Consider the following 25,941-nt stretch of genomic DNA (forward strand, 5'->3'; position numbering starts at 1 on the left):
AGTATAATATTCATCATAATTTAAAAATAAATATTAACAATTCGCTCACCCGTATCGTCATTTTAACAGTTTGATGAATCATTTTATCACCTGAGTAATGGAGACAGATATAATAAATATAGGTTTTGAACATACTATTAACGTAAGCAATAAGTTACTAATTACAACTATAAGTACTTTTTTGGTCTACAAAAGCATTTCTAGATGACCGTTTAACATTCTTAAGTAGGTATAACAATCTATATAATAACAATTGAAATCCCGTAGAACAATGATGATCTAAAAAGTAATATAATTACACAATTAGTATTTAATTCAAAATGTACAAATATGTATTACAATTTTAGAACTAACAAAATCATAAATAATTTAATTTGTGAATAAACATCATATGTCTACGAAGATGCTCTTTACGTTTGAAAGGTCTATTGCACACATTGCAAGGAAACTTCCATTCGACTCCACATTCATACTTAACGTGTCTTGCTAATCCTCTACTATACATGTACAGCCGATTGCAATTCCGACATTGGTAAGAACGCCCTGTAAATTAAAGTTTTATTAGAATGATAAAGGCCAATAGAATATCTCTTGTACAAAGCGAGACATAAATAAAAATAAATGAGTTTGTATTATAACAGCTAAATCTATTTGTGAGAAATAATTGCATATAAATCAAACAAAAAATCATAAAATAAATTAAGCAAAAATAAAAAATTAAACAATCAAATGATAATTTTTTTTTTTTGTTTTTACACTTTTTATACAAGTTTTCTGTTTAATAATTTTGACGTGTACCGCTATATAAATCATATATTATAAATATATGCATAAGCGTACGCAGACATTATTAGTAGGGTAGTCATATATAACACATACAAATTTAATATTAACAATAAATTTGGATGGGGTAACTTCATTTCACTTAAAAATTATATTTTTCCAATATTTTTAAATACGTATTTACCGTTTACGGATACTTCGAAGTGGTTGAACATAATATGGTTATTTATTGTTGTGATAATATTGATTATTTTGGTGAGAAAGGGAAAATGCATAGAGTAGTTATTTGCCTATCCCGACTACCCCGTGAGCAAGCTCATGCATAAATGTGTGTATAATATAGTATTTTTATAATAAACATTACGATTTTGGACATTGATATTAAGTTAGTATCTGATGTTTAAATTGTAAATCAAAGTACTGTGTTTTTAATTAACATAATATGATACTAGTTATAGTTTATATAAATTAATATTAGGTAAATTGTGGTGTTATAACTATATTATACTTATATAACTAAATATATTTTACTTATTAAAGAAAAACTGGTATTCATTTATAATAAAACACATAAGCTACTAGAAATATAAACATACTTTAAAAATTGATCGATCTTATACAGATATGTTTCGGTAATTAGTTTAATGGATTTTTTTTATTATATATTTATAATTATCCATAATTATTACAGAGGATAGAAGCCAAATTAATTATTCGCTTAGTTTTTAATTTCATTGTTATTAATTTAACTTTTTATAGTTTAATTATCATCTAATTTTGGTGCAAAATAAATGTGGTGAATAAGAATAAATATTTTTTGTAGATATTTATTAATTTATGTTAGTAAGCAAATATATATTCGACATAATGTGCCATATTTTTTGATGTTATAAATAATCAGACTAGGTAGGTAATACATATTGTTTTTTTTTTGTTTTACAAGAGAAAGCATGTTCATCGACAATTCATGTATATTTACATTAAATCGTTTTTTTCTTAAATAAAATTAGTTTCAAAAGAAGAAAAAATAGAATTTAACTTTTTTTTTCTTTTTTTAATTAGGACGTGAATAAAAAGAATAAAATAAAAAAATAAAAGAATGACTGGAGCTTCGATCTTAAGACAGTTCCTTGTATAGATTTTTATTAATTTCACTAGTTTTACAACAGATCACTATAGTACTCCTTTAACCAATTTTATTATGTACGAGTCGTAAAACCCGATATTCTCCTGAATGAACATTGCTGACACGTCCCATGCCAGAGTGAGAGAAAAACCGAACACCGCACCCTAAATTCGAGAGGTAGCTACGTGCAATTGTTCAGCCGGAACAGGGCTAATCGGCGACCAAGGAAAGCCTGACGAACGCCAACCAGATATTCTAACCTGTAACTGTAGAAGGCGGACGCGTGCCAACCCAAACCAAGACGAAAGGCCACCATTTGGGATTTCGTGTACTTAAACGGTGGATAGTAATCTAGGGTCACTTCGGAACGGTAGCGGCGACAATCAGTCTTGTGGTTGAGTGCATGCCGACATTCTAAAACCGAACGCATAACCCATGGTACGGGATCCTGGAAATGTCTCACTTTCCTAAACTGAACGGTGCTTTGAGGCTGGGCGCGATGCGGATCTCTGATCGACCGCCGCATCCATAAGGTTGGACTCGTGGTGACGTCGGGATCACTGGAGAAAAGTAGGTATCGATAATCAGGTGACTGAACCTACGCTTGGCCATCGTATTACAATTACGGGCAAATTAATCGATTATTTGTGCGGTGCCATTATAATTCCTTGTTTACATGTGACGATCACTCGATCGAGAAAGTGAAATCGGCCGAATACCGTCCCATGTGACTTCAAGAAACCAATTAAATTTTTATTAAACGAGAAAAAAAGAAATCATTTCTATTCACTCGGTTGAGTGACTATCCCCATTTTTATATCTAGAAGGTTAGAGGCTTGCCATCCCCCCCCCCCGGCTGACATATATTTGATGTATTATATTAGTTATATATCAGTATATAATATTAGTTAAAAGTTTAAAAGATTTAAAAAATTATTTTAAAAGAATGTACAATGGCTGTACAATGTCCATGTTTCAATCATGCGTTAAATATTTCTCTTTCTTATTTATCTAAAGTAGCTTCTGCCCGCAAAACTATCAGCATATTGAAAGAAGTTATTGCATTTTTTAATGGTTCCACAAAACGGCAATTTGTTTTAAAAATACTTTGAATCACAAATTAAAAGGATTATGCCAAATACGGTGAATTGAGATGCATTATGATGTGCTACAATTTAAATTATCAATTTTAAAAGTATTAATTTTAATTCGATACATTTAAAATTTAAATTTTGTTTATTTTAGCTGGTTGTTTTTTTCAAAAGGACCCCCCTCCTCAAATGAAACACTGGATCCACCCCTTAGTACCTCACTACCAAGGTATAATTCACTCGACAAGTCTAAACTGACATCGAGTGTCATGTGAATTAGTTGTAAGTTCAGACAACTTAATCTGTGATTACTCGGCTCAGCGAATAAATAGCGTGCTGATAATGCGATAAATACTATCATGAACTCTTCCATTATAAACATTTTAGTTCTAATGTATATATAAAACAATATAAAGTATATAACAAATAATTATGTAAAATATATTATTAATTTTATATATTCCTCATATTATATGTTAAATAGAACCAACACGATAATTTAAAATATGAAGGTTAGGTTAATTAATAAAAATAAATAATTATATTTAAAATGTAACTGACAAGTATATAGACAAATAAATTATAATTTAATAGTAGATTGGTGAATTAAAATTAGATGCCTCTGATAACTTCCTTTGTGCTTGAATTTTTTGTTACATATATAACAACAAAACATAGGGGGTTTTCCACATTCTACGCGTACATGAAATTTGGCACCCGTTTTGGTTTTGTACTTACGCCCACAATTTAAACATCTGAAAATCTCTGAAATGTAAAAAATAAAAAATGTTACGATTCAAATTACAACAATCAAAATATTTAAAAATGTATCGGAAGTAGTATTTAAGCACAAGAAAAAACATCAATAGTTCTAAATAGAGCTCAAACTATAGTTATTGTAATTATTTAGTTATAATAATTAGTAAGATAAAATAAAGATAACAATGTAGTGATCGCAGTACAAAACACTGCGTAATCACAAATATTTTAAACGACATAGTACGTTTAACTCGAACTAGAGGTGTTGTCAATAAGATAAGTAGTTAATAAACAAAACACTTGTATTTGAAAAAAGTATAAGTTACAATAATTGATTAAATATCTTCTTCTTCTTCTTCTACTACTGGTGGGTAATATATAAATATAAATCGAGACATTTATAAAAACAAGAGCCCAATTCAAACTTTAATTATTTAATTTTTATTTTTTATTTTTTATTTATTTTTTTTTTTTTGTCGAAGACAGTTCCAATTTCATTCATTAGGCCTTTTTTCTCCTACAATAAAATTATGTTTATAAACTATAGTATATTCCTGTATGTATATAGAACCATTATTTTACCAACATAAAAAATTAAAGTTTATGATAAGAAAAAACACATTTGTCAAAAATGAGTTATTGGCCCCTTGTTCTTGAGTCTCTCAATTCGATTCAAACATTTATTCATGATGCACTTATCACAATAACAAATGTTAATAATTAATAAATTGTATTAATATAAAATATTTGTACATACATAAATCATTGTAAAATAAAACTGATATGTATGTCTATGTATAATCTATCGTATTTACATGACATAACTAACATGTATAGTTTTTTTTATTCAACATTTTATTAATATGATTGTCGACTAGGACCATAAAAACGAATAAATACATTTATTCAGCGAATTTCGCCGATCGTATTACCGTTAGTTTTAGCTGGGAGAGAAAGTAGGAAAGATTAAAAAAAAATACGAGATTGAGATATATGTATATATTAGTAACCTGGTATGATTAATAACAATATGAATTAAATAACAAAAAAAATTATTTGACATATATTGACATACGTAGGAAAATATAAAAAACGAAGTATCTTAATCTAGGGTTAGTAGTGATGGCTTAATTGATGATTAATCTTTATACCATTATTATATAGTTAAAATAAGCAAATACAAGTAAAATAATAAGAAAGAAAACAAACGTGATTTGACCCTCCTGGAACGAATGACAACCGCTGCAACCGGTCGAAGTGGGATACGGCGCCATCGATGGTGAGTACTGAGGACTCGAACACACTCGAAGGACACACGCGGGCACGTGGTCGATGATCTCACGCGCGTGAAACGAGACCAACATGACGGAAAACCCAAACAAGATGGGTTGGCGTGACGGTGGCGCAAACGGCATAGTTAACACTCACGCACAACGAAAGAACGAAAGGAGTTTCACACGCGTTGATGGCACGTGATGTCGGCTGGATACGTTTGGGCTATGTTGTGAGTGTGTCGTAACGAACGCCTGTGGCACATACCTCGACAGCTACCAGAAACGGACCGAGAACAGAGAGACGTGATGACGATGGTGATAGTCGATTTCCCGGGAAACCCGTTTGCCAACGGGGCGGCGCGCTGTCCGGTCTGAAATTATCAGTATAATGTCTGGTTTTTACTAAAAGGCCTTATTTGAACGGCTCGATCTGTTCCCAACAACGATAATTAATAATCATTAAGCATATGTTTGAAAACCATATGAGTTTTCCAATTGGATTTGTAATTGAACTTTTTCAAACAAATAGTACAGCTATATGCCGGTGGACTGTCAGAACAGGACATTAAATGTTGTTTTAAATGTCCATTTCGTTTAAAATACTTAAAGCATCTATCACATTTAAACCTAGGAGGGACACCACACTCATACATATGTCTATGGAGTTGTTTTGAATTCTTGTAACTTCGCCCACAATTTTTAGGACATATCCATCTGCTGTTCTCTGTTACATAATCTAAAAACATATCAATATAAAAATGTATTTATAAGTATATTATTATAATACAAATGAATATGACTTTTATATTTAAGCTAAATATTTCAGTTTAAACTTTAAACCATGCAATAAGATAAATTAAAATGAATCTCAATAATTTGCAAATGTTTTAAATTTAAATAAAACACAGTGTAATAATATTTTTAAACCCCATTCAAAAAAGAGTATACTTAAATGCTTTAGAAAAAATTATAATAACCTATTAATAGGAATGGATATGAGTTCAATAAATACAATAATTAATTAAGTGATTAATAACTTAAATTAAAAATAATTGCACTTTTAATTCTTAAATTTTTTATGCCATTATGCAAAAAATAAAATAAAATTAAAATTAAAAAATATAAAATGATTAATAATCATACATAAATAAATAAATAAATAAAAGCTTAGTCTGAAATATTATTATAATTGTAAAGTACGACCAGTTTTAAATTAAAAATCTATCATCAAGTATATAAAATGCCAATAAATTATCAACTGAATGTAAAAAATAAAGGAAGGAATATAAGGAATAATTTAAGAAAAATTAGTCGTTTTACAAAAATAAATATCTCTATAATAATATAATATCTCTATGGTTTTAATTTTTTAATATTCATTCGTAATTTTATTAATTTTGTATATAAGTACCCGACGATGAATTTTTTATTATAAACCGATAGTACTTTACAAATATAATTATGCTCCAGGCTAAGCTTTTATTTATTAATTAATTTTTTTCTATACATAAGTTATTAGTTTATTGATTTATATGAAGTACTCGAATTGGAGGGGAGTGTGCAGGGGGACGAAACTCCTCTGCTATTTTTTTTTGCCTACCCCAACTTTTTTTTTGAAGGAACGGGGAAACGCTACGTTCACTTTGCCAAACTAATGTCCAAAATAATTTTTATTAAAATTTGTATTTCAATTTACGTCAATTTTGTAACGAATATTACAATTTATTATATCATAACTAATTTTGATATTGATTTCTTAACACGTTAAACTATGCTAGAACTATACATTTTCAGTGCCCAGCTTATAAAAGCTGAAATTACGGTCGGTCGACTAGTGACTACGCAGCACGGTTATAGATAGAACGATGCAGACACCATGATAGACTATGCAGACACGCAGTACGCGTTGACTTGATGACCTGCGCTTAGCAATATACAAAATATATAATTAGTTAATAATTAATTCGAATGTGTGGTAAGAATAATTCTATTTACGCTTAGTACCTATAGAGGTACATGAGAAAATATATTTTCATAAAGATTAGACGGTGATTATGATAAGCGACAGCGTCATCATCTCGGGAAAAATACAAATAGTAATGTTTGCCTGGTACAGATATAATTTAGTGTATACCTACTTTATTCATTGTATGGATTATTATTAATACTATCGATATTAATATTTTAAATTTAAATATTTGTACAGCTGAAACGTCCTAAATAATAAAAAGTGCTAATTAAAATGTATGTAATGTTGGTAAAAGGGGTGTGGGGGGCAAGGACTCCACGGTTCTGTGTTAAATAATTGCGCACGTGGTACGCAGTTTTTAAATCGTTGGACTCTTTTACTTAATTTTTCCCAATTCGAGCACTGTTTATATGCAAAAAATAAGTTTTTGTTTAGAATAACTTAGTCAATAATATTATATTTTTGAATTAAATAATTATTACCAAGTGACCATAATTGACAAAGATGATAAATATTTATTATGTTATAGAGTTCACCCTAATTTAAGTTACCTGCTTGGTTATTCCCCCATTAATTGCCAATCATAACGATTAAAACAATATTTATATATGCTTGGAATTGAAATATTTGAAGCAAACACTTTATACAACATAAAATAAATATTTGATTGTTCATGTTGAACCTGAAACACGTAATGAGAATTTATTAACATTCAAAAAAAAATTAAAAACTAATGAAAATTCAAAAATGTATAAATGTCTAATACCGAATTGGATGTTTTTAAATATTTATTAAATATTGAATAAATATTGAATAAATATATCTATGCTGTGTGGGTTATTGCTAATTAATAATCAAAACATCCTATTTAGTGACGTATTTTCATGAGGGATTTTCGGATTTCGATCCTCTCCCCTCCCCCAGAAGAAAAACACCTCAAAAACCATAAATGATTTACTACAAACATATAGAGAAAGAGAACATTATTTAAATCATGTAATTATAAATAACTCTTCATTTGTATTTATATTAATAATATAATTATTAATTCATACCTTATAATGGTAATACTTATATGTATTTTTAAGAAAAATTTTATTCCCCTATACAAAAAATTGAAAATACGCCACTGATTATACGCATATTTTAAGTATACTATTAAAGAAACTTTTATTAGGTAGAAAACACACTGCATGCTATATAGAATGTATTTAATAATACAGAAATAGGACCAACAAATATGGATTATAAGCAATAAAAAGATTTATAATAAATAAAATCATTTTCAGGAAAGTTAATAAGTAGGTGGTATCTTTTTGGTACATTAATTATGAAGAACTATGTAAAGTCTAATTTGAGAGAATAAGTAATAAATAAATACAAAACCTAATAGTTGGTATAAAAAAAGATGAATACACAAAAGGAATGCATTGAACAAATGTGTACAAGTAGGTACTTAATATACATATAAATTGGAGAAACACGATATTATAATATATTATATAAATTATTATGAAGTACACAAATTATTATAAAATTTTGAATAGTATTATAATCACAAATAAATAAACAATAAAATTGGATAGTAAGTATAAGTTAAAAACAACTGTAGTATAATTGTTTACGTTACTCCCATTTAATAAAGGATAATGTATGAAAAGTTTTTCAATGTACTAACTATTTAAAATATAGGTAAGTGCTTGACATATTATTATAACTTCACATTTTTTAAGAAATATTTATTAATGTAATATAATATTAATTCCACTATATTTCCAATGGCAATCCTTATATAGGTCAGATTTAACTTGTTAGTCCAAATTTCCAAACTGTATTGGAACTGAAACAGAAAAATAAAAATTGTTAGTCATACAATTTAATTATTGTATTGTCTTATTTTATCATACACAGCCATTTAAAAAAAAAAAAAAAAATGCAGATTATAGAGGTATAGAAAAAATTTAATATGTATTTTTTTTCTAATTTTAATAAATAATAATTTTGAATTATTGATGAAAAGTTCAAATTTTGAAAAATAATATAATATATAACATAGTTTTCAGTTTGTACTAAATTTATGACTAAAGTTATGATTTTATACAATTATATAGGCAGTATTCAGTTTAGAATATTTCAACCTTAAAGTTTTTGTGATGTGTTACTCACAAATAACACAAAGTTCTTTAGTATCAAAAAACAAAATATAGGCAGGTTCAGTCAGTCTAATTTTGAAAATGTTAATTGATATACACTTTCAACTAAAAAAATATTAATTTTATAGTAGAATAATAAAATGGGTTGTTATAATAATATTAAATATAATGATAAATAAATTTAATATACAAATAAAGTTGATCTATATGTATGTTACGTAATTAAACTTCATACTATGGTAGTATAAATGAGATAACATTAAAGCTTAAAAATATGTTAAATTAACAAAGAAATATACAATTCATTATTTTCATAAATTAAAAATAGTCAAGGAACATAACAAATATTCAATTAAGTACATATAATTTAAAACACACACTTTTAGCTCTAAGTATAAATTTATTTTAAATTTAATAAGTTAATAACATTTCACTAAGAATGTAAATTAAAAGTCCTGAAAAATGTTCATGCTTAACATACATTTGAAAAAATTATATTCATAAGGGAAAAGAGCCTGCGATTTATGGTTAGATTATTTTATTTACCAAGTTCTCATTAGAAATAATAGTAAAATATGAAATTGTAATATTTTAATGATATTCTAATTTGAATACATTTCAAAGGAAGTGCATATAATGAAACAATGATTCAATAGCATTAAAAAAATATTTATAAATAATAATAATAGAAAACATACAAAAATAAAATGAAATATAGGTACAGTAATATTTTACTTATTGATTATGTAACAAATTATAGTGTCTGTTTAAATTGGACTTTTGATGAAATCTTCTTTCACAAATATTACAAATGAACATTTTTTCAACACCACATTCATAAATTTCATGTCTACGAAGATTTGCTTTATATTTATATGAATTACCACATTTTTTACATGAATATCGTGGTAAATGGAATAAGCAATCTGTGGAAAAATGATATAGGTAGTTAATAACATGTGTATTTTTTATTTAAATAAAATTCTAATTGTTACATAAAACAAAATTCATGCAAATTAAAAACAAACATTTAACTGTAGAGACAAGGACAATAATATACTTATAGCCCTACTAAAAAAAACAATAATAATAAGAATAATATTAATATTATTAAGTATTAATAAATAACCTGTTCTGTACATATTACAATTATCAAACTCAATTCATGATTGAATTATTTAAAATTTATTTCATATAAATTTCAATTAAACAAAATTATTATGAATAAAAAAAAAAAGAAATTCAAAAATGGAAATTTGATAAAATATAAGTACATAATAAAATAATTATTTTAATTCAAAAATGTCTATCATTTTAAAAAAATTAATTTTCACATTTAATCTACTTATTGAAATTATTTTATTTTTTTTAATTTTTGATCAAAATATGATTAACTGTAAAAGTAAATGATGAATATTTGAATACTTACAAATAAATGGAACTTATAATACATCTTCATCAAGCAGATCGGTTAAAATTTATGCAGAAAATTGATATTTTGTAGTTGAATCATCAAATTAATTGACTGAAAAGTATTTACTAATGTATAATACAGCATAGAATTACATGAAAATAAAAATTATAGTAAGTTAATAAAAATATTATTATTTACATATATTTAAATAAGTTACATAAAAACTAATACTATCATAACATTTATAACAATAGGAGAATGCTAATTTATATAATAAATATTATTATGGTAAAAATATATAATTTTATAGTTAACTATTTTTAATTATTTTTATTCTATTTACATTTTATATGCATTTTGTACCACTATTAATGGAATAATAATAATAAATTATTGAATTAAAAAACTAATTGATACTAGAAGTTAAATAATATGTCTAAAAATATTTTTCAAATGTTGAGCGTAATGTAAATAATTAAGTTTATGTTAAAAAGGGAATTAAAATAATTTGATGTCATTTAATACATACTAAATAAATTTGAATTTAATAATGTTAATCGTAAATTATATTTTTATATGTTTTTCAATCAAAACTGTGATGAAAAAAAAACCCTTAAAGAAATTATAATTTAAACACAGGTAGAAAAAAAATTCTTCAATAAACAATTAATCAAAATATAAAACATTTTTTTCTTCCAATACAGGAATAATAAACAATACTTATATATTTAATAATTTTTGTAAAATTATTATGAAATATCTTTAGTTAATATATATAATTTGTAAAATATAAAGTTGTCTTTTTGCTCTGTTTAGAATACAAAAACTAATACAATGAAATAAAAGCATTTCAAATGTATGTATTTATAGTTGAGTATGAATAATACACAATATAATATTACTGTTACTAGTGGTAAGCATATTTCAAACCCTAAGCAAAGTATTTAAACAATCACTCACTCCCTTCACTTTACTACATAATATAAAAGTATATGACTACTAAATTGTACTACTTATAAGGTTTTCTTAAATTCCTTTCAAATACCTAACCCATCTACCATATGCGCATATTAAATTATTTTTCAATGTATGCGATCGGCCAATTGATTCAATTGTCTAAATAAAATATGTTCGTAAACACATGAGCCTAGCAATACCCAGCCCTTTGATAGGTTCCTAGGGCTAAGCCATTGTATTGGGTAAACGTCATTCACCACACCACTGACTATTACTATAATAAACATTATTAAATGGTACAAAATTAAAAAATACCGACTTACTAATAATTCATTTATATTGTAATATTTTCCAGATATAGATCATATAATATGTTAAAAGAGATAAAACTTCAAAATCAATTTAAAATAATGAAACAAATTTAAAAAATATTTGTATAAAAAATAAAAAATAAATCTTTAAATATTAAGAATACTATATTTAGTTATAAGCAGAAATTGTTCCTTTTTTCAAGTAATTTAAATTAATATAAATTGTTGTGAAATTCTCCTTCTACAACACAAATTTATATATATGTACAATAAATAATAATAAACATATTATTTTTATATAATACAATATAAATTTTAAATTCGTAAGAAATTTTTTAAATGTTTCCCTTAAAATTAAATTAATATAAGTAAATATAACTTTTTTAAAATCTATAATAAAATACATATTTCAATTTTATACAAATAATATTAGTTGTCTAACTATGAAAAAAGTAAAAAACCAGTTTTAAAGTCACACAAAATTAAATACATTGAAATTATAAACAAGGTTAAATGAAAAAAAGTTAGAAAACCTACAGTATACTTAGAATTTATGAAGTAAAACACGATGAGCTAATTAGTTTATTGTTATTTAATTTTATGTTATATAAGTTGTATAAATTTAATTATATAAATATATATATATTACTTTTATTATATTTTTTTGTTCTTTTATATTTTTATCAAAAATATCTTTCAAATAAATGTCAAAGGCTCATGTGTCTATAAATTAGTCACTTGAAAATTATATTAATATACAATATAATATTTTAAAATTTAAAATTTTGACATTTCATTAACCAATTGTCTTTAAATATATACCTATACCTACTTATTTCTTATTCATGTATAATATAATATATACTACAAAGATAAATTTAACTCTGTATAATCTATTACATACTTGTGAACATTCATCATATGTGCCTTGAAGCTGACAGGTTGTTTAAAATATTTATTACACTCTTGACAGTAAAACTTGGGTTTTACACCACACTCATATCTCATGTGTACACTAATAGCTTGTTTGGATTTATATTTTTTACCACACTGATTTGTACAATAGTATAGACCATCAGCAGATGGACCAGGATACTTATTCATTCTTCCAGATTTTGAATTATATAATAATGGTTTCACTGTAATTAATAAAAACCATATTAATACATTTATGAAATATCATATAATAGTAAATAAACCATGCACTGTTTTAGTTAAATAGTGCTAAAACGAAAAAAAAATTTTTTAGAAAGCACATTAAAAGAAAACTCTATTAAAAGTATTGATATAAAGTAATTTGGATTATATTTAATATGTATATAAACTATAGATATTTTTAATCTTCTGTTAATTTTGTAAATATAAGTACTACGACTTGTGGGATAAATGTGTACATAGTAAAGTAACTCAATATTAAAATTAAAAAAATACAGTATGTATATATATTTATAAAGTTTATAAATTTATATTTATAAATTAATTTAAAACTGTAATATTATAACAATAAATACAACAGTAAAACAAAATTCATTAAACATTTGGCTGACAATGATATATTTATAAAACAATAAAATGTTGACATTATAAAGCAGATAAGTATAATTACGCTTTTATAACAATTTAAATTTTTAATTGTATAATTAGAAAACATTATTTTACTAAAATAATTAATGGTACAAAGAATGTAGTTCTCTTTTTACAGAAAAAGAAAATATTTAGAAATATTTCTCCATAGATAGAAAAAAAAATAACATAAATAATGAGTAACCATTAATATATTATAATATAATATAAATAGAATATAAATGAACAAAATATAAAATTATATAGAATCAAGGATGTAGCTAGAAATTTCATTGGGGGTTATTCATTAAATTAAGTATATTTTTAAATTTTTTCACAAGTCAATTGTTTATCTTATTTTATGATCTTTAATTATAACTTACGAAGTAAATATAAAAAAAATTAATTATAACTAGTAATTGATAAAAAAAAAATGTGTCACTAGGTTGAAAATGATAATTTGAATACTTGAATATAATTATAAAAAAAATGCATTGAAAAAATAAAAATTCGAATAGTTATAAGCAGTTTAAATATTGCGTCATGTATGGGTACAATTAAAATATCATTAAAATTAATATATTTCTTAACTACGAACAGGGGGGCATTGTCCCTCCCTGCACCCTTGGCTAGGTCCTTTTATAGAATTTTTGTTTATTACTTAATTTATAATATTTTAAATCTTAATCAATGTTACAAGATGAAGTGATTTCATATGAATTTTAAAGTTCCCTGGTTGCTTAAACTTTTTGTTACAAATATTACAATGGTACTTCGGTGGTACATTGCATTCATATTTTAAGTGATTATATAAACCTGGTTTAGTTTTGTAATTTCGATGACAGTTCTTGTTTGGACAGTTATATAACTTTTCTATGTTTTGAATCCATAAATCTAATACAAAAGAAAAAAAATTATGAACAGTCATTCAATACTATACGAGTAATACATATAGATATAAAACAAATTCAATTTACACAAATATATTAAAATTCACTTGCATAAATGTACAGTATATTGATTTCTAAAAAAAGAATGCATATTTTTGTATTATTTTAAGATAGTAGAATAAGGTACAAACTAAATTGGATAAACTGAATGTTCGTTAATCAGTTGATATAGTCAAGCATATAAACTAAGACAAAGCAACATCACATTACACAACTTTGCTTTAAATTATTTATTATAACGATTAAAGAAACCATTTTTCAAAATAATATGTAGGTACTCGTACTATAGCAACAACATTATATTTACACTATTTTCTACTAATAATACATTCATCTTTAGAACTGTTTTTAAATGTAAATAGATCTTTATCTCATAAAAAGTACACGACCTTATTAAAAGTTTTATATTTTAAAAAAACTATATATAGTAAATTAAAACATTTACTTAATAGAGTAATTACAGATATTAAATCAGTTCTATGTTAATACATTTTTTTTCAGACAAAATTAGCATAATTTATACAAGATATTTAAATTTATTTCACATTGATAAAATAAGTTTAACTATGGTATGATAATATGATGTCTTAGCGCCATATGTTTTTTAAAATTTGAGCGATAAAAAGTTGATTTACCGCAAACTGTACAAAAAAATTGTGGATTTTTGTTACATTCATATTTCATATGGCTAATTACATTTTTCTTACGACGGTACTTACGTCCACACTGAACACAATTAAATGCATCTGCACCAAAGTATTTTTGTTTTGCGCTGTTGTTAGAACAATTTACTGAAATATATATGCATAAATATAATTAGATTATAATTCAAAAAAATATATTTATAAAATATAATTTATTGATGATAGGATTACAAGCAGTCAATGGCGTTTTACGAGTAATTATTAATAATAACATTATTGTTATAACTGTAAAATTTAATTTAAATAATATAATAAACATATTTTATGAAATATGATTTTAAAATGTGTAAAATCCTTTGGTAAACATAAATGATACTTTTTTTTTATACAAATACGATATGATAAACTAACGAAAAGCGTCTTAGAAGACGACGTTGAAAGTCATATTGGAAGAGGAATACTAATGATGGAGAATATAAAGCAAATAATGATAGACACGGAGAAGACTAGCTACAAAAAGTTAACTGAGTAACGATAGAAACGGTTGGAGACCTTGCAGCAAACTAATCATACGATTAAAGGCATGAAGAAAAAAAGGCAAACTTAAGTTTTTTTGCCCTTTGCATATAAATTTTACATAAGCAATACTAAAATAGATTTAATTCTGAGTTCATAATATTTATTTATGTAAAATTGACAATTTATTAGACTAATACATTTGTAGACTAGTAAACCACTACTAATTTAAATAAAACAAAACCATTTTTAGAGTTAAATTTTTTATTACAAATAATTTGATATAAGTAGGTATTAGGAATTGTAATATCTTTTTAAAAATTATTTATAGTACAAATGCGTTAAATGCCACCCTAGGCCTGAGCTTATGTCATCTATCCCTTAAACCGAGTCTGTTTTCAATCATCATAAGAACGGTCGCCATAACGTCCGACACACACCGCCACCGAACCCGTCTATGTGTGTTTCACGATCTTGACATAACTATGACTTCGCGTCATGCATCAATCTCAAAAATTATCATTTTTGTCATACTTGTTTTTGTGTATTCATTGGTATCAAATTATAAAACTCATATAAGCCGCGCCAGCACGTATTTTTATTACCACCGTAATAAACACTGTTATACTATCATGATTATTTTCATTTCATATAATTTTATTTCTATTCACCATCATATTGTATTATGGTGTGCATTCTACATTGGATACGCTTTCCAACAAAATTCCATGGAATTCCTAACAACTTTTAATCTATAATTTTTAAAACGATTAATTAATTTTTAAAATGAACTTTCACGGGAGAACAGACTAAAAAGAAGGTTAAAACTCCGAAAATTGGTGTCAATACTCGATATTTATACAAACGTAATATGATTTTAAAGATATTATTTTTCTTAATCACGTTTGGCTGTAAATACATCACAGATCCATTCAATTTTGAACATTTTAGAAAAACTAGAGAAGATTAAGCGAAATAACTATACAAACAAAACATTAATAAGATAAATAGGTAATTTATGTTATTCATTCAAAACATAGTAGGTAAACGAATTGTTTTATTCGATTATTTTATGTATATATATATAAATAATATGAATTTCAAGTCCACATTTTGTTGCATTTATAACATTTAAACTTTAGTTTAATGCCACATTCATTTTTGAAATGTTGTCTCTTGTAAGTTCTTCGACATTAATTTAAACAATATAAACGACTCGACGAATGTACGTCTTCCATGCACATTTCACCTAAATAATTAAAATATAAGTTAATTCAAATTACCAAATATTTTACTATAGTAATAATAATTATTAGTAATACAATTATTGTATTAATTTTATAATTATACAACATGAACTATTGTAAACTTTATTAACTAAAAGTTATTAACACATTTTGTACACATATTGTACACCGCTAATGTCGTTTATATGGTATTGATTATCGAGTAATGATAAAAAATTAAATTTCAACATTGAAAATATATTATTCCTAAAATCTGCGAGGTGATTCCATTGCATAATTAAAGTAAAATATCAGTTAATACAACCATATATTTCTTATTTTGATATCAATACATATTTTATTAAATTTCATATGAAATGGAGCATCTAAAAGCATCTAAAATAATTATATAAAGAGTATTTATATTTATATAAAAAATAAAAATATCAACTATTACATTTTTTTTTTTTGCATTCATAAATCAATTAGTTTTTGAACTTTTAGATGCTAGTAAAGAAAATATAAAATATTTAAAAAAAAAATTTAGTACAAACTCTTTTTTCATTCTGGAAACAGTAAAGACAATGGGAAAACGTGAACAAAAAATCTCAATGTAAAAAATTGTTCAAAATAAATTTAAATATATAGCTATATAAATATAATTAATTTTTAATTCGTTTAGGTAATTTATATTAATCAATTTGATATTGGTAAATCCATTTTGTCTTTGGTATAATAGCTAACAATAGTCCCAACTGATGTCTGATACAATTATTTTATGCACATTTATCATATGAGTTTTCAAGGTAGACTTTTGGGCATATTTTTTATCGCAATTAACACACTGAAATTTCGGTTCAATTCCACATTCATATTTTACATGTTGCATTAATCCATTTTTCCTCTTGTAAGACCTTCCGCATTCATTCGGACAAAAGAAACGGCTCGACGAGTTTATACCTTCCGGGTAAATCGCACCTATAAATATACATTGTACGATAATCTTCATTAATTATTAACAGCGAAAACATATGCATATTTCAACAAATCAAGTGTTACATTAACTGTTTACAAAGAAGGAAAAAAGACTACGGACCTTATATAAGCTCTGAGAATTTTTTAAGGACCGCGAAAGAATCGAAGGAAATCCCAAATGAACCGGATACTTTGGTTGGATCGTAAAGGACGACCAACGCCATCCTGTCGACTTGCCTATACGAATGGACGCCGAAGAATCAGGCTTTAAATCATAACCATGTCAGTTGAATGGATAAAACTGAATCGACTCAATGGCAATGGTCGATATAAATTCTATATACAATAGTCTATGAGAAGGTATTTATTAAAATACTTTAAGCAACATATTTATATGACATATTTATATTTTATGGTTTACATATTGTAGACTCGAATTATAATACTCAAACTAATTATAATTAACACAGTATTTTACAATGTAAATTAAAATAAAAACCGAATTATTGATTAATAATAATTATTTCATTTAATAATTATTATTAAATCAAATTTTATCTTGATAAAATATCAAAACTTAGTTAATTTTAAACAATTATAAATAACAATAAAGTACAATAATTAATAATTTCAAAACAATATTCTATGTAAATTTCACTTTTATTTCTATGGCTTATTTAATTTATGTACATTTATCATGTGAGTCTTCATTCGTAATTTTCGAGAAAATCTTTTATCACATAAAAGACATTTGAATTTAGGTTCAATTCCACACTCATAAGTTAAATGTTGAGAAACGCCACTCTTGCGTTTGTAAGATCGTCCACAACCATGAGGACACACATGTCTTACACTATTATTCTCAAACACCAAAATATCTAAAAAAAAAATAATAAGTACATCAATATTAATTTATGAAAAAATAACTTACTCGATAAAAATAATAATTAGATCCCAAAAGCAAATTAAATTTGTGTTTATCATACATATCAAAAAATATCAGAGAAGAATCTACACTAAATTGCTTATAGACCTTATATTATTAAAAGATAACCCAATTTTTGTAGTACAATTATTTTTATATAATTTATTTAAAACTATATACTAATACAATACTGTCCTGTAGACAGTTGAACATTAATTCATGGAAGTTCGCACTTTAATTACCTACTTAAAATACACTTTTTACTTAGTTTTTCTGCTAAATTTAAATTTGTAATATATCTGCATTGGTTATAGATATATTATATCAAAACTCAGTGATATTTAATCCTGTAAAAGGGACGAGTAAAACTAGAGGTACATGGACCATTGATTAGAATATTTATTAAGCCACAAATATAATTTTATAAATGTATCGATAAAAAAATATTTTAAAATATAATTAGTGTGTACAATAAGCGAGTATCAGCATTATAGATACGTCATGTTTGACATTAAGTAATCAAAATACAAATTAATTCAGTAAAATAAGACAATTTATTTAACAAACGATGTAATTTTTAAAATATTAAATCTAGAGTTATAAATAAACGCACAGCGTTTTTAGAGTATCAAATTTTAAAGGTAATTCAAGTCAGATCAAAACGGTTCGCGACCACCAGTCAATTACCTATATTTGATATACGATGTTACTATATTTAGAATACTGTCTAAAATAATTAATAGCGAATAAATATCAACATCAATTTTATCACGTCTAGAAACTATACAAACTTAAAAAATTAAAAGTATTTATTATCGTATTTTTTATTTTATGAAAATGTATGTTCAATTTTAAGAATAACGGAACTTTACTAAGTATATTAAATACTCGAAATTATTATGGCTGACATTAGAGCTACATAAAAATCGTTTAATTAAATTTAAATTATTACACATATTTATAAAATACACTTGGTAAAAGTAAAAAATAATAAACATTATAAAATATAATTAAAAACTAATGAACTTATGAATTTTCATAAGGTGGCTCTTAAGAGATTCTCTGTGTGCAAATTTTTTCTCACAAATATTACAATCGAATTTAGGTATCACTCCGCATTCGTATTTTATATGTCTATTAACATGTTGTTTCCTTTTGTAAGACCTGCCACACCAATTTGGGCATTCAAACCTCTTGGTTAGCAAAGACTCTGAAAGTAGAAAATTATCTTTGATATAATGAAGAAACATACGTGTACAATTTAGTTTTAAAATTTCAGCTCTACATATGTACAAGCAACCTTCACTTGAAGTTTTCTTTGGAGAATTGTTTATAATTTTTTTTTATTTAACCAACAAATAACAAATAAACATAAATAAAAACAAGATTATGATTTTAATTATATATCTCCTGAATGCAAAAGCTTGGGGCAGAGATATAGAGTAATTCAATCATACATACGGTTTTGGTTAAAACTTTTGATAAAATTATTTATAAATTTTCAATTAATACCAATTTAGTTATAAAAAGTGTATAGGATGACAATACTATAATATGTTAAATGCAGGATGTTATAATTATATATAGGACAATTAAATATGAGATAAATGAGTATAACCCAATAATAGTGCTATAAATCAAATTCGTTTAAAATAAAAATATGAAAATATCCACGTGACCACATATGTATTATATGGTTTAATGCACATACATTATTCATACTTATATATATGAATATGACAGATAACATAGAACTTAAATACTAGGATAAATATTATTCTTATGCATGCCATTCACAACATATTATAACATTATATAATACACAATCATTATAATAAATATGTTTTTATAAGAATTAAATTCAAAAAATTAATACAATAATATAATCAACTACAACTATGTTTATTACAACATATGATTTTTAATATAGACCTAACTGAGTATTCTAATAAATAAAAAAATAAGAAAAAAGTAATTTTGATTAAAAATTATATACTATATTAATAAAAAGCACATTGAAAATTTAATAAAATCAAGCAATTTAAATAACATAATTTACGACTACTGCTGGGCGTAAAAATTCGAATGTACGGATATTCTGTGAGCATTCATGGTACATTTATAAGTGAACTTTTTTAGACAAATATCACAAGTGAATCGCGGTTCGATGCCACATTCGTAATTCAAATGCCTATTTAAATTAAATCTTCTAGTATATTTTTTCCCGCACATATTTGGACAATGATGTACAAATTTTTCTGAAACATAAAAAGTTTAAAAAATACGATTAGTTAAAATAAATGAGTAGGTCTGAGAAAAAAACGACAGTTTTTCATTCCTTGAAAATATTGAATAAACAATTATAATTAGATTTAAATTAAAAAAGCAAGCTATTTAAAATTCACAGCTATAAAAAGTTTTGTTCAACATTTAATACTTTACTATAATTATTTTTTGCATACCAAATATTAAGTTAATTTTTTTTAAATATTTATAATCATTTGATTATAAATTTAAGTATACAAATTACTGTAAGTTATAGACAACTTAGATTTTACGGTTTTGCCATTATGAAAATATGTAAATCAAATATTTCATAAATTTTTCAATGACGTTTATGTTTTACTTAAAGTGGTTTTGTTTTTTCCAAATAAAATCATACATCAATGTATAAAATTAAGATAGACATTTACTAAGAATACGCCAGCTGAATGAAATAGAATTAATTACTTACACACAAATCATAATCCATTTATTAATAATAAACTGTATATTGATAACCATTAGATATCCATGTGTATTTTAAAGAAAATCATAATCTGTTTTATGATATAGACACATATAATGTAAATTTAGAGTAAAAACGTTAATAAAACATAATATCCATATAACGTTTAACACTAATTTAATAAATAAATATTATATTGTTATGAACAAAATAAAATATATTACAATATAAAACTAGTTTAATAAACAAATGTTCAACTTATAAGAAACAAATTATATAACATAAATTAAAGAAATTCGTACATCTGCAATGAAATATATACAGTAAAACCTCGATAAGACGGAAATCCCGGTATTACAGAACATTTTTTTGGTCCCGTTTCAAATTACATATAATTAACTAACCCCGTCAAGACGGAAACCCCGTTAACACAGAACAATTTCATGGTCCCAAGCGATTCCGTTTTATCGAGGTTTTACTGTAATAGTAACCATAATAGATCAAATAATATATTATTTTTAAGCTTATTTGTGATAGTAAGATTATCTAAATAAAGTCAATCAAAAGCGTTATGTTTCTTCTGCCGGTGTATTAACATCTCGTCTTTGCGCTTGAATGGTCGCATACAAATGGTACAAGGGAACTGTGGTGGTATGCGACATTCATACATCACATGTCTTTTCAGCACATATTTACGACTTTTTCCCTTGTAACTACGACCACAATCATTGGGACAGAATACAGGATCCAATAGCGAGTCTTTGTTCAACGACTCAAGGAATAGCAAAAAATCTATGAAAACATAAGTTTAAATAATTCCTCATACAGTATAGTTTGTATTGCATAAAGCTGCTTACATAGTAAATCTGCATTCCAAAGCAAGCTCTAATAAATATGAACAGATAATTTAACTAATACAGTAGGTATGACAAAGTAAGACATCTAATAACCAATGTGATTTAACGCGTGATAATACATGAATACAATACAAATTAAGTATAAAATAATATATATATAATTAATTAATAAGATTTTTTAAAATTAAAGTGGCTTTATTAAATGTAAACATTCAAATACAATGATTAGTATTAAAAATATAATAACAAAGTAGAGGGCAAATATATATAATAGTGAAGGGGCACTAACATATTACAACTTTGATCTAGAAGTAAGGATAACGGTGATATGATACAGGAGGGGATCGCGAGTTGAAAAAAAATACTCGAATCGGTTTTATAATAACCAAGGAATCAAAAATGGATGGAAAGAATAACCTGGAAAAATAATGGAAAATATAATCAAAGAGGAGATTGAAAATATTCTACTGAGTTTCCTCAGAATCCAGGGTGTACAAGGAAAAATAATTCAGAGAAAGAAAGAAAGGGTGATGATTATGGCCAAGTCGTAAACAAAAGCTCTAATGTGCCTATGGAGGGAAAGAAAAGAAAATTATGGTCAAAGGGAAGTTATATGGGATATTTTTGAGGGTATGTTGTATAATGAGCCAGAAGTAAAGTGGATGGCCAAGTTTTCGAAATAGTTTTTCTGCGAATATTAAGGAAGCCAGTGAACAGAATTTTTATCAAAGAAGAATTTACGAGAAATTTGATAGAAATGCGGTACCCAAAGAAATTGTACGACTTGGTTGGTAATAGATGTTTTACAATAGGTGACGATATCATTTCGTCTGAATTCAGTTAACAGTTAATTGGACAGCCTTGATTATACTAACTGTTAAGCCTTCAACAAAAAAATAAAGCGAAAAAATTCGCTTTATCATAGAAGATTCTGCAGTATAGAGCAACGGTTCTTAACTTATGGTCCGTGGCAACCTTAACACAACATACGTCAATGCGTGACAAGAGTGCATTATTACAATATTGTTGGATTATTATTATTATTTTTTTCATATGTTTTTTATTAAATAATAGATAGATCTTATCTTTATACAATGTTCTAAAACTTGTGTCTCAAGTATAACACCAACCATCACATTAATTTAATAAAAATTAGATTTTAAAAATATTTAAAAAAAAAAATGAAAACTAAAAGAATTAAATTTAAATTAAGCATAATAAAAATAATTATTATAATTTGATTTTAATAACATGAGAAGTTTTGTAAAAATTTATTTGAAAAAAAAATTGGTATGGAGGTCCGCAATTTCTAAAAATCTTTCATCGGGGGTCTGTGATCTACAGAAGGTTAATATCAGCTGGTATAGAGTATAAATTGAAAAAATAACTACGCAGAGAGAGACACGGAGCAGTCATAAATGATACACTAAAACGAAAAAAGGTTAACGGAAATAATTTTATTCAATAAAGAATTAACAATCAAAGGAAGAAAATGTATAACCATTATAATTATTTACTATAATAACTATTATTTAATTAATTATAATTACAAATTAATTAAACCAACAGACACGGGTTTGATGTTTAATTAATGTATGCGAGCTCAGATGTGTTTTTCTGGCAAAACGTTTCGAGCAAATCAGGCAAATGAATTTTTTCGGCACTCCACATTCATGTTTCAAGTGACGCTGTAAACTAGATTTCCTCCAATCACCACTATAATAGCGACCACAGTTATTCGGGCAGTACAACAATGCAATGTTTTCTAAAATTTAACATATCATACGTATACATAATTAGAACGCAAATTATTCATTGTTTTTCTTTTAATATTATTATTAGAATTTAAATATTTGTAGCAACATACATCTAAAATTAAATTAACTAAAATGTATTATGATAATATTAATATTGATTATAGCAAATAAATGTAGTATATATTAAAAAATGAGAAAGCAAATAAAGCAGCTAAGAAGCAACAAGTATAGATAAGCCCCACAAATGTCACATTAGAGTTTCATGTAATTATTTAAATAAACATTAATTCAAAGATAAAAAATCAACTTAAAGCCAAATAAATAAAATACATGACAGACAAATACCAGATGGTAAAAGAAAAGATAAATAATTAGTATTAGTTCTAATAATTAATAACGTAATATGATGTATCCGAAGGATAGTAAAATATTTTACCAACCTTAAAGTAAATAAACTAACTACTTCTTGAAAATATGCTAAATAAGTAGATATTCCTATTTATAATTAAAAAAAATATAAAAAACCTTGTTATATAGTAATAATAATGATTGATTTCATGTTTCAAGTATATGTATGTGTGTAAATAATTCACTAGATTAATGAATTATTTAAAAAACTCACTTTCAACATTTTAAATCTATAAAAAAGATAAATAACCTTATAATGATTAATATTTTGCACAATTTGTACATAAGTTAATAATATAATCAATGTAAAAGAATCAACTCATTTTATGAGTTATTATTATTATTATTATGATATAATAAATTCTTAAGTAATTAGTTGTACCAATAGATTAAATAGAAATCCATCCATAAATAATATAACCTTAAGACTTATATCTTGCAAGTTTCTCTATGATAATTTTAGATACATAATACATAATATCATAAATTACGATTCTTAAATAAAATGAATTAAAATCTATATTGGCTTATATTTTAAATAGTTTATTACACAATTCATATTATTAACAAACGTGTAGATTCCTATACTATAACATAAGGAAAAATATTAGAAGCTTATAAAAATATTTATGATATAAAACTATCATAACATTAAATATTTAAAGATATAAAAGTTGTAATTTATGTATTTTTTACAAAGTGAAGTGTAGTTACATAAATAACTATTTACTGGTTGATGAATATATTGTTCGATGAACTAATAAATGTCTCTTTAATGAGTAATTATAGAAAAAACATTTTTTGCAGTGTTCACACTGGAATTTTGCGATTTTACCACATTCCATTGTTAAATGTCTCTTTAAATTTGTATCACATCTTGAACCGAAATACTTTCGTCCACACATATTTGGACAACATACAATTCGTATATGCGTCATATCAAAATCTGTAATTATTTAATATCAAGTAAAACCAAATTACTCAATTGAAAAATTTGTACAACTCTTATAAATTAGTTATTAAAGTAGCTAGAAATTACGTAAAACACAAAAAAGCAATAAATGTTATTATTTATATTTACTATAGTTTGAAGTTTATTTTAATATTACAAAAATGTTGGTTCCCAGAGGTGAATAAAAATGTTTATAAACACAAATTTAAAAATATTTTGTTTCTACTCATGTACAGAAAGAAAATGATGTATTGAAATAAATATTTTTGTATACTAGGCACATAAATATATTTATTTCAAAATTATAACTCACAGTATTATTATAAAAACACTTTATGTACGACGTATATGTGAGTTTTTAGATTCCATTTTTGTGCGAATCTTTTACAACATATCATACACTGGAATTTACGAGGTACACCACACTCGTGAGTTAAATGCCGTTTGAGTAATTGCTTTCGGTACTGGCCTTTGTACTTGCGACCACAACGATTTGGACATACAGCCGTATCTGCTTTGCATATTTCATCTAACTGATGCCACCCGATGACTGTAAAAAATGAAACCTGCAGTTTGTCATATGAAAATATTGAGATTTGTTAG

At 25.1% G+C, this 25,941-nt stretch overlaps 2 protein-coding genes across 35 annotated transcripts in view; both read right to left on the minus strand.

Annotated features, from left to right (window-relative positions):
* Positions 1 to 25,941, minus strand: part of LOC112691349 (longitudinals lacking protein-like) — a 432,448-nt gene that overhangs the window by 215,204 nt on the left and 191,303 nt on the right. The window contains exons 5-6 of one of the 34 annotated variants that reach the window (XM_025565551.1): positions 12,742 to 12,976; positions 10,653 to 10,680 (exon numbers count right to left, since the gene is read on the minus strand). The exons of 29 other annotated variants lie outside the window; for them this stretch is intronic. In XM_025565551.1, coding sequence (XP_025421336.1) covers positions 10,668 to 10,680; positions 12,742 to 12,976 — 248 coding nt within the window. In that variant the 3' untranslated portion in view covers positions 10,653 to 10,667. Of the gene's footprint in view, positions 1 to 10,652; positions 10,681 to 12,686; positions 12,977 to 17,460; positions 17,715 to 21,905; positions 22,157 to 25,612; positions 25,889 to 25,941 lie in introns of those variants that run through there. 4 more of the 34 variants (XM_025565544.1, XM_025565559.1, XM_025565562.1 and 1 more) reach the window with 4 other exon arrangements.
* On the minus strand, positions 483 to 3,387 carry LOC112691355. Its single transcript, XM_025565588.1, has 2 exons — positions 2,170 to 3,387; positions 483 to 543 (listed from the first exon to the last, which is right to left on the minus strand). Exons 1-2 carry the CDS (start codon positions 2,433 to 2,435, stop codon positions 498 to 500), a joined length of 312 nt encoding a protein of 103 aa, XP_025421373.1. The 5' UTR covers positions 2,436 to 3,387; the 3' UTR covers positions 483 to 497.

The sequence above is a fragment of the Sipha flava genome, unplaced genomic scaffold (assembly GCF_003268045.1).
Source record: "Sipha flava isolate LNK unplaced genomic scaffold, YSA_version1 607_pilon_pilon, whole genome shotgun sequence".
In the NCBI taxonomy this organism is placed as follows: domain Eukaryota; kingdom Metazoa; phylum Arthropoda; class Insecta; order Hemiptera; family Aphididae; genus Sipha; species Sipha flava.

Excerpts from the sequence above, each read along its gene's own strand:
- LOC112691355 (XM_025565588.1), bottom strand. The coding sequence starts at position 2,435 with ATGCGGCGGTCGATCAGAGATCCGCATCGCGCCCAGCCTCAAAGCACC. Across the intron at positions 544-2,169 it reads TCCGCCTTCTACAGTTACAG|GGCGTTCTTACCAATGTCGG; the intron begins GTTAGAATATCT and ends TTTAATTTACAG.